Genomic DNA, 13,134 nt, shown 5'->3' on the forward strand with positions numbered 1-13,134 from the left:
CGCGCCTCCCACTCCTCCTATATCTTCCCCTTTTCGCTCTGCTCTGTGGGCCCAGTCGGGTCTCCCCTCTTTCAGCCAGTCTCACCCCTGGGCACGTTCTTCGTCTCTCCTTCTCCTCCCTGGCCCACGTCACTGTCTCTGCCTGGGGATCTCTCTCTCACTTCCTTCCACTCTTCTGATGACTCTACTTCCCTCTTTGTCTGTCTTCCTCTCCCTGCAGGGCTGTGTCTGCTCCCCTTCCCTCCCCGTCTGTCTGTCCTCACTCCTCACTCTCCCTCCCTCCCCTTTCCCTCCTGGCGTCCAGTCTGGCCTCTGTCTCCTGTGGTTCTGCCCCTGAATCGCCGCTGGGAATTGCCCCAGAGGCTTGAGGTTTCCTGGGGTGGGGCTCCCAGCCCCCTCCCCTCGCTCGGGCCTGTCCTCGGTCCCAGAGCCGGACTGGTCTGCAGACCAGCTCTCAGACTCCTGATGCCTCGGCGACCCCTTGGCTGAGGCCTGGCGATGTGCTCGGGACTCTGGGACATCCCTGGGGTGACATCCAGTGGCCCTGGGGTGCAGGAGGCCCGGGCTGCCCCTCTGATGCCTGGACGCATGGATTCCAGACTAAACGCCAGTCTGGGGTGGGATGGGGATGCCAGACCAGCAAAGTCATGGTGCCCGCCTCCAAGGAGGGCAATGTCCACCCTCTGGGCCCAGCCTGCCCAGTCCCCCCCCCCCTCTACCCCCTTTCTGGAGTGCCTGGCTCTGCCCCAGGGCACCCCCTAAGCTATGCACACAGGGCAGGACACCTGGATTTCTGCAGCCCCCTGAGCGGGGCCCACTCGGAGGAATTTCCCAAAGCCTATTAGAGCAGCAGCAGCCTCCCGCCTGCCTCCTGGGCTGGGCAGGGCGGAGGGCGGAGGGAGAGCGGCAGGGAGGGGTGAGAGGAGGAAGGGAAAAAAGTTGGCAGGCCAACAGCAGCGCTGTGTCTACATCCATCGCCCAGAGGAGGCCCGTGCGGTGTGGGGCGGGCCAGGAGCAGGAGAGGCCTTCCTCCCTTTGTGCTCCCCCCTCCCCTCCTCCCCCGGGGGCCCTATAAATAGGCCCAGCCCGGGCTGTGGCTCAGCTCTCCGAGGGAGTCAGGCACCAGGCAGAGGTCTCCAGCCAATCCCCCGCCAGCCAGCCAGCATGGCCAGCGAGTTCAAGAAGAAGCTCTTCTGGAGGGCCGTGGTGGCCGAGTTCCTGGCCATGACCCTCTTCATCGTCATCAGCATCGGGTCCGCCCTGGGCTTCAACTTCCCCCTGAAGAACAACCAGACGTCAGGTGCGGCCCAGGACAACGTGAAGGTGTCCCTGGCCTTCGGGCTGAGCATCGCCACCATGGCCCAGAGCGTGGGCCACATCAGCGGCGCCCACCTCAACCCGGCCGTCACGCTGGGGCTGCTGCTCAGCTGCCAGATCAGCGTGCTCCGCGCCGTCCTGTACATCATCGCCCAGTGCGTGGGGGCCATCGTGGCCACGGCCATCCTCTCGGGCATCACCTCCTCCCTGCCCGGCAACTCCCTGGGCAGCAATGCGGTGAGTAGGGTGGGCTTGCGGGTGGTGCTGACAGGGGCCTCGGTCTCCTCCTCCACCCGCTGAGTGGATGGGGACACCGAGGGGCAGAGAGGACAAGAGGTTGCCACGGGGAGGGTCACGCGGAGTTGGGGCTGGAACCGGGCTCTGCACGCAGCAGCCCGGAGCCTGCTTCCTGCCGAGCACTAGGAAGCTGAGGTCCCGAGAATAACAGTCTGGCCAACGTCCCCTGAGGTCATCTATTGTGGGGACTAAGCCCTGGAGGCAGCCAGCATTGGGCCAGCAGCTCCTCACCTCTCAGCCCTGCCTGTGCACTCAGCTCCCTGCTCTTGCAGCCTGGACCCTGGGAAACTCAGCCCCAATGTGCCCAGCTCCCCCAAACCAGGTGCCCGGCAGCCAGGTCTGCAGGGCTGTGGGCAGTTGAGGACTGATCTCCTCCCACTGATCTCCAGGGAGCCCCACAGGTCCCCTCTTCCAGCCGGAGGGGGGCATTGCCCTCCCTGGAGGCGGACACCAGACTTTGCTGGTCTGGCACCCCCACCCCACCCCAGACGGGCGTTAGGAGACCCCCTTCAGGGAAACCCCTTCCCGCCCCTCTGGCCCCAGGAATGGGAGAGACGGGGGCCGGGAAGGCTCTTCGGGCGGCTGGCAGGTGGTTTTCCTGGATTGCAGGGCGGGACAGGCAGGGACCTCTTGCCCGGGTCTGGGCTTCCCTCTGCGGCTGGGCACGGGAGGTGTGGCCCGGGTGTCTGTGTGTGGACGGGGATCCACGTGGACGGCGGCATGGGGCTCCGGTGAGCGTAAGCCGCGCGCTCCCGAGCCGTCCGATTCCGCCAGCGTGTGTGTGTGTGTGTGTGTGTGTGTGTGTGTGTGTGTGTGAGCATGTTAGTGGGCTGGGTGAGCCTGGGTGGGGGAGAGGGGGTCCCCGCCTGTGCCTACTGCTCCTGGCTGGAGAGGGGCCTGGGCTAGGGGCACTAACGACAAGCAGATGTTGGCAATGGGTGGCAGCCGCTGAAAAGAATTCCTCGCGGGCCGCTTAGCACAGCTAATTGGCCTCTGGCTGCCGCCGCCCGCTGTCGCAGACCCAGGCTTTTCCAGACCCCAGGCCAAGTGCATGCCCCGCCCCCTGCTTGGGCCACAGCAGGGGGGCTTTTGGCCCAGAGGCTGACTGAGGCTTGCAGGATGTGGAGAAGCACCTGGTGGGGGTGCTCTCCCGGGGAGGGGAGAGGCCAGGGAGCCGAGAGGAGGACTTAGGACTCCTGTGGAGAGAGAGGCTGGCGGGCCCTGGGCAGGGCGGCGGGGTGGGGACCGGGCGGGAGATGGCACTGGGTGGTGACTGGGACTGTCCTCCGGCTTCCCCGCCAAGGCTCAGGCCGGGCGGCAGGATCTGTGCAGAGGGCAGGGGATCAGCGTTCGTGTCACAGTGACACCTCGCCCAGCTCTGGGGAGAGCCAGCGCCGCTCGGCCCACGGTTAACGATTAGCCGCGCTGCTGGAGTTTAGACTTTAGTCAGGAAGGCAATGCCCGGAGGGTGGAAGGGGCACGGCCCTCCCGCCTCAGCCTCTTGGTGGGGGCAGAGCCAGGCCACCTCAGGGAGTGCCCCTCTGGGCAGGGAGGCTGCCCCTGGAGCTCAGCCGGCTTGATGGGCTGGGAGGTGGTCCTGCGAGGGGAGGAGCTGGGCCCCCAGGCTTTCCGGGCCCCTCCTGACCCTCCCTCTCCAGGGACAGGCCTCTGCCGGGGAGCTCGGTCCCCTCCACCACCGTGCACCAGGCTAATGCCGTCTGACCTGGCCACACCCTGCTCCAGGGTCTCGTCCCCTTTCTGGCCTCCACTTTCCAGAGTCGCCCTCATCCCTGGGCTGGGCAGGCTGGAGGCAGGAGGGGGAGGGGGCAGCCTCCTGGGGGGCCAGGCCTGGCTGGGGGCAGTCCTATCGGCTGCTAACTCGCTGCGGTTCCGTGGAGCCCAGGGCCCGAGGCTGCACATGGGCACCTAGGTGTCTGATAGCTCTTGGCCACACCCGCGCTCTCAGCAGGCGCCGGGGGCTGACGGTTATCACCCTGCCCAGGGCTGGGCTGAGGCCCAGGGGCCGAGCTGGACAGGAGTGAGCTGAGCTCTGTGCTGGGGCCCAGCGCTGCCCTGTCCACCTGCGGCACAGTCTCCCGCCCGCCCCGGGGGCCGGCCTGTCAGACCCTGGACCTCAAGAGGCACAGAGACCAGTTTACAAAGCTGGTAGCTTACTCTTTCCTCCAGACCCTAGTGTGTTGGGGGGGGTGGGGGAGGCGGGGGAGGGGGTTCCCCTTGGGCCCCGGGCCCCACCCTAACCAAGTCTGGGTGGAGCCAGGCATTGGCATGGAGATTTCCAAGGAAAATAGGGGGAAAAGTGGCAGGAAGTGGTTGGGGTGAGTCAGGGATGGCCCCCGGGGAACTTTCTCCCCACTGAGTCAGGGCTCAGGGTGCGCCCTGGAGGGACCCCGGGCCTGTCCAGCCTGCAGGACTCCCGGCTGGTCCTAAGGGTCAAACTCCAATTTTGGCCAAGGTGAGAGGCTGGGGGGCGGGGGCAGTGCCCCGCCCGCTCCTGCCAGAGCTCAGCCACTGCTGCCCGGTGTGACTCCCTGCAACGGCCTTGCCTGGACGGCCCTGGGTCCGGCCTGTGAGATGGGGACACAGCGGGGCGGGGCTGCGCTCTGGGTGTAGAGGATGCCGTCCTGAGCACCCGGCTCCTCCGCCTCTCCCCTCGCTGTCTCCCCTCGGCCCTCTCCCCTCGCTGTCTCCCCCTGGCCGCCCGCTCTCAGGGCCATGGCCGCTGCAGGCTCAGTGCGGGCTGAGCCAGCCGCTCCCTGCCCCGGGGAAGCCCACGGTCTGGGTCTGGGCGAGATAAGCCCTGTGCACAGCTGCCCGTGATAGGAGGCAGGAGGCAGATGTGATAAGAGGTGTCAGGGTGGCCAGGCGACTTCTGACCTGCGGGGAGGGGAGGGCCAGGAAGGCTTCCGGGAGGACGTGTCACATGAGCCTCAGTGAGGAGACCCGCGAGGGAAGGGCTGTCAGCGAAGGCGAGGGGCCAGTGAGAGGCCGTGGCCTGGGCGTTGTGGGTTGTGGCCGGACGGGGATCATGGCAGGAGGGTGGGTTCTGGAGGACGGTGAGGGCTCAGGACCAGGCCAGGGTCTGACTGTGCCCCTGAGGGATTGGCCATCCCAGTGCCTGCCGTGCCAGCGCCTCAGGGGGCTCAGGCAGAGCACAAACTCCCCTCTTCGGGGCTCTTTCTTAGCCCTGCCGACTCAGGGCCCGACTGCCTTTGCCTGCTGCCTCCGAGGCCTGACCTCAGCCCTAAACCTGCCTCTTCTCCGGTTTCCCGGGCCTCAGTTTCCCCAACCAGAGTGAGAGGCCCCCATGCCACCACCCCTTCCAGAGTTGGGGACCCCTCCTGCCTCCTCCAGAGCTGGCCGTGGGCTGGGGAAAGGGAGGCCAGAATTTCCCAAGGACCCTGTCCGCCAGGCCTGCTGGGGCGGGGCTGGGCGGGGCTGGTGGGGCGGCGGGCTGGGGTGCCCAGCTGGGCCTGTAATTATGGTTTCCAGCCTGGCTCAGAGGAGGGGGCGGCACAGAGAGCAGGCCTGCGGTGGAGACTTGCCTCCCCATGGACCTCTGAGGCCGCTCACCCCCGAGCCCTCTCAGCGGCCCGCTGGCCCCTGGCTGCCCCACCCCTGCCCGGGCCAGGCCCGCGGGGGAACCCGCATCAGAAGGGGTGCCGCTCTGAGACGGCGCCTCGGTCTGAGGGGACACACCTTGCCCTGCTTCCTCAGCCACAGCCCCCCTCCCACCGCGGAGGCCTCCCAGCCGGCGGCCTCTCCTCAGGGCCCCGCCAGGAGGATCTGGGCCGCAGAGGTCCTGTGACGCGCTCTGCACCGGAGGAGGTGATCCTAGGTCTCAGAGGTGGGGGTCCAGGTCGGGAAGGGAGGGGTCCTGGAGCGTCCAATCCAAGGCCCCCGTTTTCCTAAGTGGACACACTTAAGCTGCACCAACACACGCACTCATACACACTCACCCCCATGCACACACTCACACACACGTACACGTATACACGCACACATATACACAGGCACACACACACTCACCTCCCTACACACACATACATGCACATGCACTCACACACACTCACCCCCATGCACACACTCACACACACGTACACGTATACACGCACACATATACACAGGCACACACACACTCACCTCCCTACACACACATACATGCACATGCACTCACACACACTCACCCCCATGCACACACTCACACACACGTACACGTATACACGCACACATATACACAGGCACACACACACTCACCTCCCTACACACACATACATGCACATGCACACACACACTGGTCCATGGTACGGGGGGGAACACGCATGTGGGTGTGGGGCAATTCTCAAGTCTGGGAGGCTCCACTCAGGCCTTGGCACGCGGAGGGTGGGGCGGGGGCTCCTCAGTGCAGCCTCTTCCTCTCCGGCCGCAGGGCAGGGGCTGCTGGGGGCGGGGGAGGGAGGCTGGAGGAAGCCATTGCTTTGTGTATTGTTTCTTGTCAGGAAGATGGAATGGCTTCTGCGAGCAAATAAAGGGCCTTCTGAGACCTGCTCTCCCTCACTCGAGGGGCCTCCTTCCCGCCTCCTCCCCCTCCCAGCCAGCAGGGGCACCTTTGTGGGGGTGTGCGACACACAGGAACACACACGCCTGCACCCCCGGCCATGCCACCCAGCACGGCCATCCAGGGCCACGCGCCTCAGGGACCCGGGACCCATGTGGTGGGGGTTCTCGGAGTCAGTGGACCCACCGGCCAGTGCACAGCAGGTGTGTCTGAATGTCTCGAGTGGGCTGAAGATATTCTCAGATTTGGAGGTGCAGAGTTGACCTATCCTCCTTAAATCAAGCACATGCCCCCAGTGAGAGTGCTGTGCCTTGGGTGGCAGCAGCCTCGCTGTCTCCCGTCCCCTGCTCTTCTAGAGAAGGTGCTCGGCAGGCCTGGCACTCTCTCGGCAGGCCTCACCCGTGGGGTGCCAGCGTCCAGGCCAACCAGGGGGCCCGGGCCTCGGAATTACCTTGGCCAGCTTGCCCACAGGCAGGAGAGCGGGTTTGAGGCTTATTGCCTGGAGAGGTCGGCCCTGTGCCACTCTGGTGCCAGGACACACTGGCAGCTAAAGAGCCGTCTCCTGCCGGCTGCCCAGTCCACGCTGGGAGCAGCCGGGTCCCCGGGCCTGGCCTGTGGCCCCCAGTGCCGTGGCCTGGGCGTGTGGGAGGCACAGACCCGGGGCCAGGATCCTGGCTGTGCTGCCTCCTCCCTGAGCCTCCACCCCCCACCCACCGTCACACAGGGCCCTGGCACCGGCCGCCCGCCCGCAGGGACCACGGAAGCTGACGACTGGCCTGTGGTCCCCCAGCGAGAAAGCAAATGAACCTTCCTTGGGGGCCAGAGAGCTTCCCGGATCCGGCTGCCTCCGGGAGGGGGCAGTTCTAGATAATTATCATCCTCACCACTTACGTAAACCGTAAACCGCACCGCGAGTGTCCCTCCAGGGGCTGGGCCGGGAGCTGGGGAGCCTCCTGCCCTCCCTCACTGAGCTCTCAGCCCCGGGGGGAGGGGGCGGTGGCGGGTGGGTGAGCACCCCCATAGGAGACAGAAGATTCGGGCAGTTCAGGGAGGGCTGGCGGGGTAACCACAGGAGCTGCTCCTGGCCAGGGACCTGGGAAGGCTTCTTGGAGCTGAGGGGAGGGAGGGGGGAAATGGGAGGGAGAGGAGCCTGAATGCGCCATGAGAGCCGGCTTCCGTGGGCTTGGTTCGCACACGCGTGCCTTTCAGGGGCGTCACAGGGGACGCGTGGACTTTCCTGTTATTCCCACCTGCACGCACAAAGCTGTTCCTTTCCTCATCAGCGAACGATCGGCCCCGGGCTGGGCGGGAGGGCCCCGGGGTGGGTGTGCAAACGTGTACTTTTCTCCATGGCGAGTGACCGCAGCTGGGACTGGCTGCGTGTTTAATTGTTTCCAGTTTAATGGGTTGCAAATAGTAACATATGTTTAGAACTTTTACCCGCTCTTTCCTGGACATCGGGTTTCACTACCCCTTTCCAGTTCTGAATCATCAAGTTTTTCCAGATGTCAGTGACGCCGGCGCCGTGGCCGTCCAAGGAGAGGCGGTCGGTAGCCAGGGGAGCAATCAGGGGGGCTTCCTGAGGGTGGTGGTGGAGGTACCAGGTTCTGGGAGCGGAGGATTCTCAGCCGGGGTGGCTCTGGCTGTCAGGCTCTGAGGGGTCTGGGCAGCCAGGAAGGGCCAGCCTGGAGACGCCAGGGCGGGCGGCCCGTTCCTGTGGACTCCGAGGGCAGGGCAGGGCACCGGTCCCTGCTCCCCTCTCATGGAAAGCGGTGCCCTGGGGAGAGCCGGGGCCGGGATGCTCAGACCTGGTGGAGAGCCGGGGGAGGAGATGAGCTCATCCAGGCCACATCTGTGAGCGCGGCGGGCGGGGATGGGGGAGTACGAGGCGGGAGCCACTTAGAGCGAGGGCTCCATTAATCAGCGTGCAAGGGCTGGGTTCGGGCCTCCCGCCAGCCGGCAATTAGGCCGACCCTGGGGAGCGGGGGAGCGGCGGGAGGGGGGCCTGAGCTTCCAGGGCGTGCAGGCACGGAGGGCAGCGGCAGGTGTGAGTGTGACGGGCCCCGCCTCACCGGCCGGGCCTCCGCGGAGCCTGTTTGGGACCGGGCAGGCCACCCCCCTGTCTCCACACCCCTCACAGCCAGGCCCTCCCCTCCTGCCTGTCCAGTCCCTGGATAAGAGGGACAAGAACCAGAACAAAGCCACAGCTCTCCGGATCCAAACGCCCCGGGACCGTCCCGTCCCCCCTCCCCCCCGCCCCCTGGGATCTAGTTTATAGACGGGGACACCGAGGGCCAGCGAGGCGAGGAGCCGAGGGCTGGCCGAGCCGGGGCTCAGACGCAGGGCAGGGATGTGAGTCACTTTCCCTGTGACCCAGGGCTGCAGACAAAGGCGGGAAGAGGATTGTTCTGTGAGCCGCCCTCCCTGGGTGGCTGGGAAAGCCTCCGGAGGGAGAAGGGCCCCCCACCTGGGATTCTGCAGAGCCCCCACTACCCTGGAGACACAGCCCCTGCCCTGGGGACGGGACTCCTTCACGTGTAGGCTTCCTGGGACACCCCGGCCCTGCCTGGGAGAAGGCAGCCCATGGGGCCACATCCGGGCATCTTTGGGGGCGGGCCTGTGCTGATGGGGCCCAGGCCCTCTGTGTGGGCACCTGGTCCTGAGAGACAGCCCCCAGCGGGCGGGGCAGGGGCTCCTGAGGAAGGGTCTCCCTGGTGCAGCCGCAGGGGGTGGGCTCCGGGGACCTCACAGCAGCTCCCATTCCCTTCCTTTTCCATGAGTCATGCCACTGAAAGCGGCCCGGGGGCAAGTGACCGCTAGATGTGGTGCAGGGGCCTGTGTGGCCAGAGAGAGGGAGGAGGCTGGACAGGGAGGGAGGGGGGGGGCAGGCAGGGAAGGTGCTGCCCGGAAGTGGGAGAGGTTCCGGATCCGGGGAGCCAGACAGAGGTGGGGAGGAGGCAGGCCCGAAGGAGAGAGGCACCAAGGGAGCTGGGCCGGCTGAGGAGGACCTCCCAGCTTGGGGAGGTTAGATGCAGCCAGGGAAGGGGTAGAAAGTCCTGGACTTTTGGGAAAAAGCAATGTCTCCAGCGGGGCCCTCCCACCCATTTGCTTCCTCCCATGCCTATCACTGAGTGTCCCTTACCATCTCTTCCCCTGCCGGGCCTCGCCTATGGCCTCGGTCCCAGTAGACCAAGGCCTCTGGGCAGGTACCAGGGCCCAGCTGGTGCTCCCTCAGCCGGTGTGAGACGGACAGGCCTGGTGCCACCACCCGCTGTGTGTGCTTGGGGAGGGCCCAGCCCCTCCGGGCACAGCCACGGGTGCTGTGGTGGGCTCTCAGGGCACAGAGGGTCTGGCCCATGGTGCCCGGGCCTCATGGAGCCTCGCTGTCCCTGTCCCCTACAGCTGGCCTCCGGCGTGAACGCGGGCCAGGGCCTGGGCATCGAGATCATCGCCACCCTGCAGCTGGTGCTGTGCGTGCTGGCCACCACCGACCGGAGGCGCCGGGACCTGGGGGGCTCAGCCCCGCTTGCCATAGGCCTCTCCGTGGCCTTGGGACACCTGCTGGCGGTGAGTGGAGTGGGGGTGGGGGTGGGGTGGAGAGGGCAAGGCCAGGCAGGGGCTGCGGGGGTATCCTGCCATGGGCAGGGGAAGGGACCCAGACTGGGCTATTCTGTGGGGCTATCAGCTCTTTGGGCCTCGGCGGGAGGGGGGAGGGAAGGAGGGACGGAGGGAGGATGGTGGGGAGGCAGGTTCTGCCTACGAGAGGGAAGGGCAGGGGCCTCCTGACCATCTTTCTGGTGCTGATTGCCACCTGTCTGCTTTTCTCTGTCTTTTTCTTCCTCTCCCCCTGTGTGTTTCTCTGTCTCCCCTCCCTCTGCCACGTGCTTCCCTTCACAGATCGACTACACGGGCTGCAGCATCAACCCTGCCCGGTCCTTCGGCTCGTCTGTGATCAGTAACAACTTCAAGGACCACTGGGTAAGCGCTGAGGGCTGCCCTGGCGGTGGGTGGGAGGCCATGGCGCCGCGGGAGCCCCCCCCCCCCCCCCCCCCGTGGCAGAGGCCCTGGGAGGAGCCGGGGCAGGGGGTCTGGACACAGAGCTGCGGTGGAGCGCCGTGGGCCAGGCCTGGAACAGCGAGGGCTATGGTCCCCTCCCAGCTCGGCCAGCAGCAAGGTCGGGAGTCAGGCCCGAGTCCCGGCTCTGCCACTTTCCACCTGGGCATGACCTGGGCAGGCTGCTGGCCTCTCCAGCCTACTTCCTGAGCTGTGAAGCTGGGGTGCAGCGGCACCCCCTGCCCGCCAGGGGGGACAGCCGGCCTCACTGCCCCCAAGCTGAGCTCAGCACGGGGTCAGGGCTCCATGGATTTCGCTGCTCTTGCTGTTGGTGTGCTTCAAAAAAATATGTTTTTATTGCTTTTTAGAGAGGAAGGGAGAGGAAGAGAGAGAGAGAGAAACATTGATGAGAGAGAAGCAATGATTGACTGCCTCCTGCACGCCCCCTACTCCTACTGGGGATGGAGCTCATAACCCAGGTGTGTGCTCTGACCGGGAATCGATCCGTGACTTCCCGGTCCATACATCAACGCTCAACCACTGAGCCACACCGGCTGGGCACTGTTGGTGTGTCTGTTCCAGGCCAGCCTGTTACCCATCTGGCCTCTGTGACCCTCTCTCTGCAGCGGGGCGGGACAGTGGCCAGCCTCAGGAAGGGGCCGAGCGGGGCCACACGGGGGCAGGGAGATGCCCACTCCCACTGTCCGGGCTTGGGCCAGACGTGGGGGGCACTGGCGTCAGGAAGCTGGGGTGCAGCGCTGGCACAGGTGGGAGAGAACCCCTCGGGGGGTGGTGGGGCGGGGAGCGCAGGGACAGCCCCCCCCCCCGGGGGCGGGGACCGTCCATGGCCGGAGGGAGGCTGGCCCTGCCCGCTGAGCACGCTCTCCGCCCAGGTCTTCTGGGTGGGGCCGTTCATCGGGGCCGCCCTGGCCGTGCTCATCTACGACTTCATCCTGGCGCCGCGCAGCAGCGACCTCTCGGACCGCATGAAGGTGTGCACCAGCGGCCAGGCCGAGGAGTACGACCTGGACGGCGACGACCTCCACTCCCGGGTGGAGATGAAGCCCAAGTAGAGGGCCTGGCCCCGCGATCGCCGGGGGAGGGGGCAGGGGCGGGCGGCGGGAGGGGCGGGTGGAACCCACATTGTAGACACTCTGACGAGCTGGCCGAAGTCTCTCGCCGAAGATCCGAGGGACGTGCGTGGCCACGCCTGATTTGGGCTCTTCCTATCACTTTCTTTCTCTTTCTCTGCTGCCTGGCCTTGGGGCTTCCTGGAGACCCAGACTGCCCACTCGCCCACTCCCTGGAGGTCCCAGAGGAGCTGAAAGAGAGGCACCCGCCCTCAGAGTGTGCCAGAAAGCCCCTCACCCCAACGCAGCTCCCCAGCTCACTGGCCGCAGGTGCCTGGGGCCCCGCTGTCATCGCTCTGCGCCTCTGGTGCAGCCTTCTCCTGTCACTTGCACTTTGCCCCCAGGGGTGCTTCTCGGGAAAAGAGACCCCGGGAGGGGCGGCTTAGGAGCGAGCGGTGACCAGCTTGGCCCGCGCCGTGTGCCTTGCTTCCGTGCCCCCGTCTGAGAGGGGCAGGGACAGAGAACGCCCCGGGGCCCGAGGTCCCCCTCTGGGGTTCTGTGAGTGTAGGCGCACTGTGGGCTCCGGAAGATGCTGTCTGCATCCGCGTCTTCCACTCTCGCCGGGGGGTTCTTTCCCCCAGCACAGATGCAGCGAGCAGTGGCCAGGCCAGCCGCTGGAACCAGACAGGGCCTGCTGCTGCCCAGGGAAGGCACTTAGAGGTCAAAGGAGGAACGCTGAGTGTTAGTTGGTCTTTTCTGCCTATCGCTGCATCACCTGGACCATTACCCGGTTCTCCGCTTCCTCCCTCCTGCCAGAGGAGACACAGGTCCCTGTGACGCAAGCATGTGTTTATGAAAGGACAGTGGGGACAGATGTGGCTCGGCCCACGGCAGCAGATGCCCTGGCTGGACCTCAGGGGTTTCCAAGGCCCCAGCTGATGGTGAGGGGCGAGGAGCAGCTTGCCCCCTTGCTGCTGAGCTCCTGGCTGGAGGCATTCAGGCCCCCGTGTGACCCAGGCCACAGCCTTCCCTCCTCACTTACCTGGAGGGAGAGTCTGCCGTGGCCTTGGCCTTGTCCTGATGAAGGACCTGCGGCTGCAGCCCAAGTACCTATAGTTCAGAGCACAAGGTTGGTTTCAAGGGCAGCCATCTACAGTCCATTCAATCCCATCAGAGCCAGAGCAGGTCCCCTACGTGCCCACAGCCGCGATGGTGACAAAACCGGGACACCATACCCAGGTACCCAGAAGCAGGAGGCCCTAACAGTCCCCGAGCCCATCTGCACACGCTCTTTCCCATTCCCTTGCAGGGACTTCCAGCCCACCTTACAGATAAGGAAACTGAGGCCCAAGGGCCCACAGCTAGGTCATGATTTGGCCAGGCCTATCAGCCAAGGCCATGTCTCTGGCTACTACCTGGCCCATGAGACTGGCCCCTCTCACCCTAGCTTCTCTGTTTCGGCCTGGGCAGGGGCCACAGGCCCGGGGGCCGAGGGTTGTGCCGGAGGGGAGTAGGGGCAGGCCTACGCCCCTGCCTGTTCGTGCTGTTGTTCACCAGGCCCTGCTTCTGCCTGCTCTGCACATGTCTCTTGGGAATTGGAATTTCATTGTATGTTAAAAAAAATAAATAAATAAAGGAAAATGACTTTTAATGTCACCCAGGCTTCCTGTGGCTTTCTTTCATCACCGGGTTTCCATGGAAGACCTCCGGGTCTGGGAGGAGGGAGGGATGCACCCACGGAGGCCCTGCCCGCCCTCCTGCCCCAGGACCTCTGGTCTCGGCCTGAGGGGTACAGGGTCCTGTCCCTGGTGGGGCCTGTTT

General features: G+C 65.7%; 1 protein-coding gene across 1 annotated transcript; it reads left to right on the top strand.

The window, feature by feature from the left end:
• Positions 1–948: 948 nt before the first annotated feature.
• Positions 949–12,969, top strand: AQP1 (aquaporin 1 (Colton blood group)). Its single transcript, XM_084897213.1, has 4 exons — positions 949–1,554; positions 9,593–9,757; positions 10,088–10,168; positions 11,137–12,969. Exons 1-4 carry the CDS (start codon positions 1,165–1,167, stop codon positions 11,314–11,316), a joined length of 816 nt encoding a protein of 271 aa, XP_084753339.1. The 5' UTR covers positions 949–1,164; the 3' UTR covers positions 11,317–12,969.
• Positions 12,970–13,134: the final 165 nt, after the last annotated feature.

The sequence above is a fragment of the Pipistrellus hanaki genome (assembly GCF_964339955.1).
Source record: "Pipistrellus hanaki genome assembly, chromosome: 10".
Classification (NCBI taxonomy): domain Eukaryota; kingdom Metazoa; phylum Chordata; class Mammalia; order Chiroptera; family Vespertilionidae; genus Pipistrellus; species Pipistrellus hanaki.

What these genes read in the sequence shown, in the direction of transcription:
- AQP1 (XM_084897213.1), top strand. Translation starts at nt 1,165, where the DNA reads ATGGCCAGCGAGTTCAAGAAGAAGCTCTTCTGGAGGGCCGTGGTGGCC. An exon ending in CCTTGGGACACCTGCTGGCG is followed by an intron (nt 9,758 to 10,087) that starts GTGAGTGGAGTG and finishes TTCCCTTCACAG; the next exon opens with ATCGACTACACGGGCTGCAG. An exon ending in ACAACTTCAAGGACCACTGG is followed by an intron (nt 10,169 to 11,136) that starts GTAAGCGCTGAG and finishes CTCTCCGCCCAG; the next exon opens with GTCTTCTGGGTGGGGCCGTT.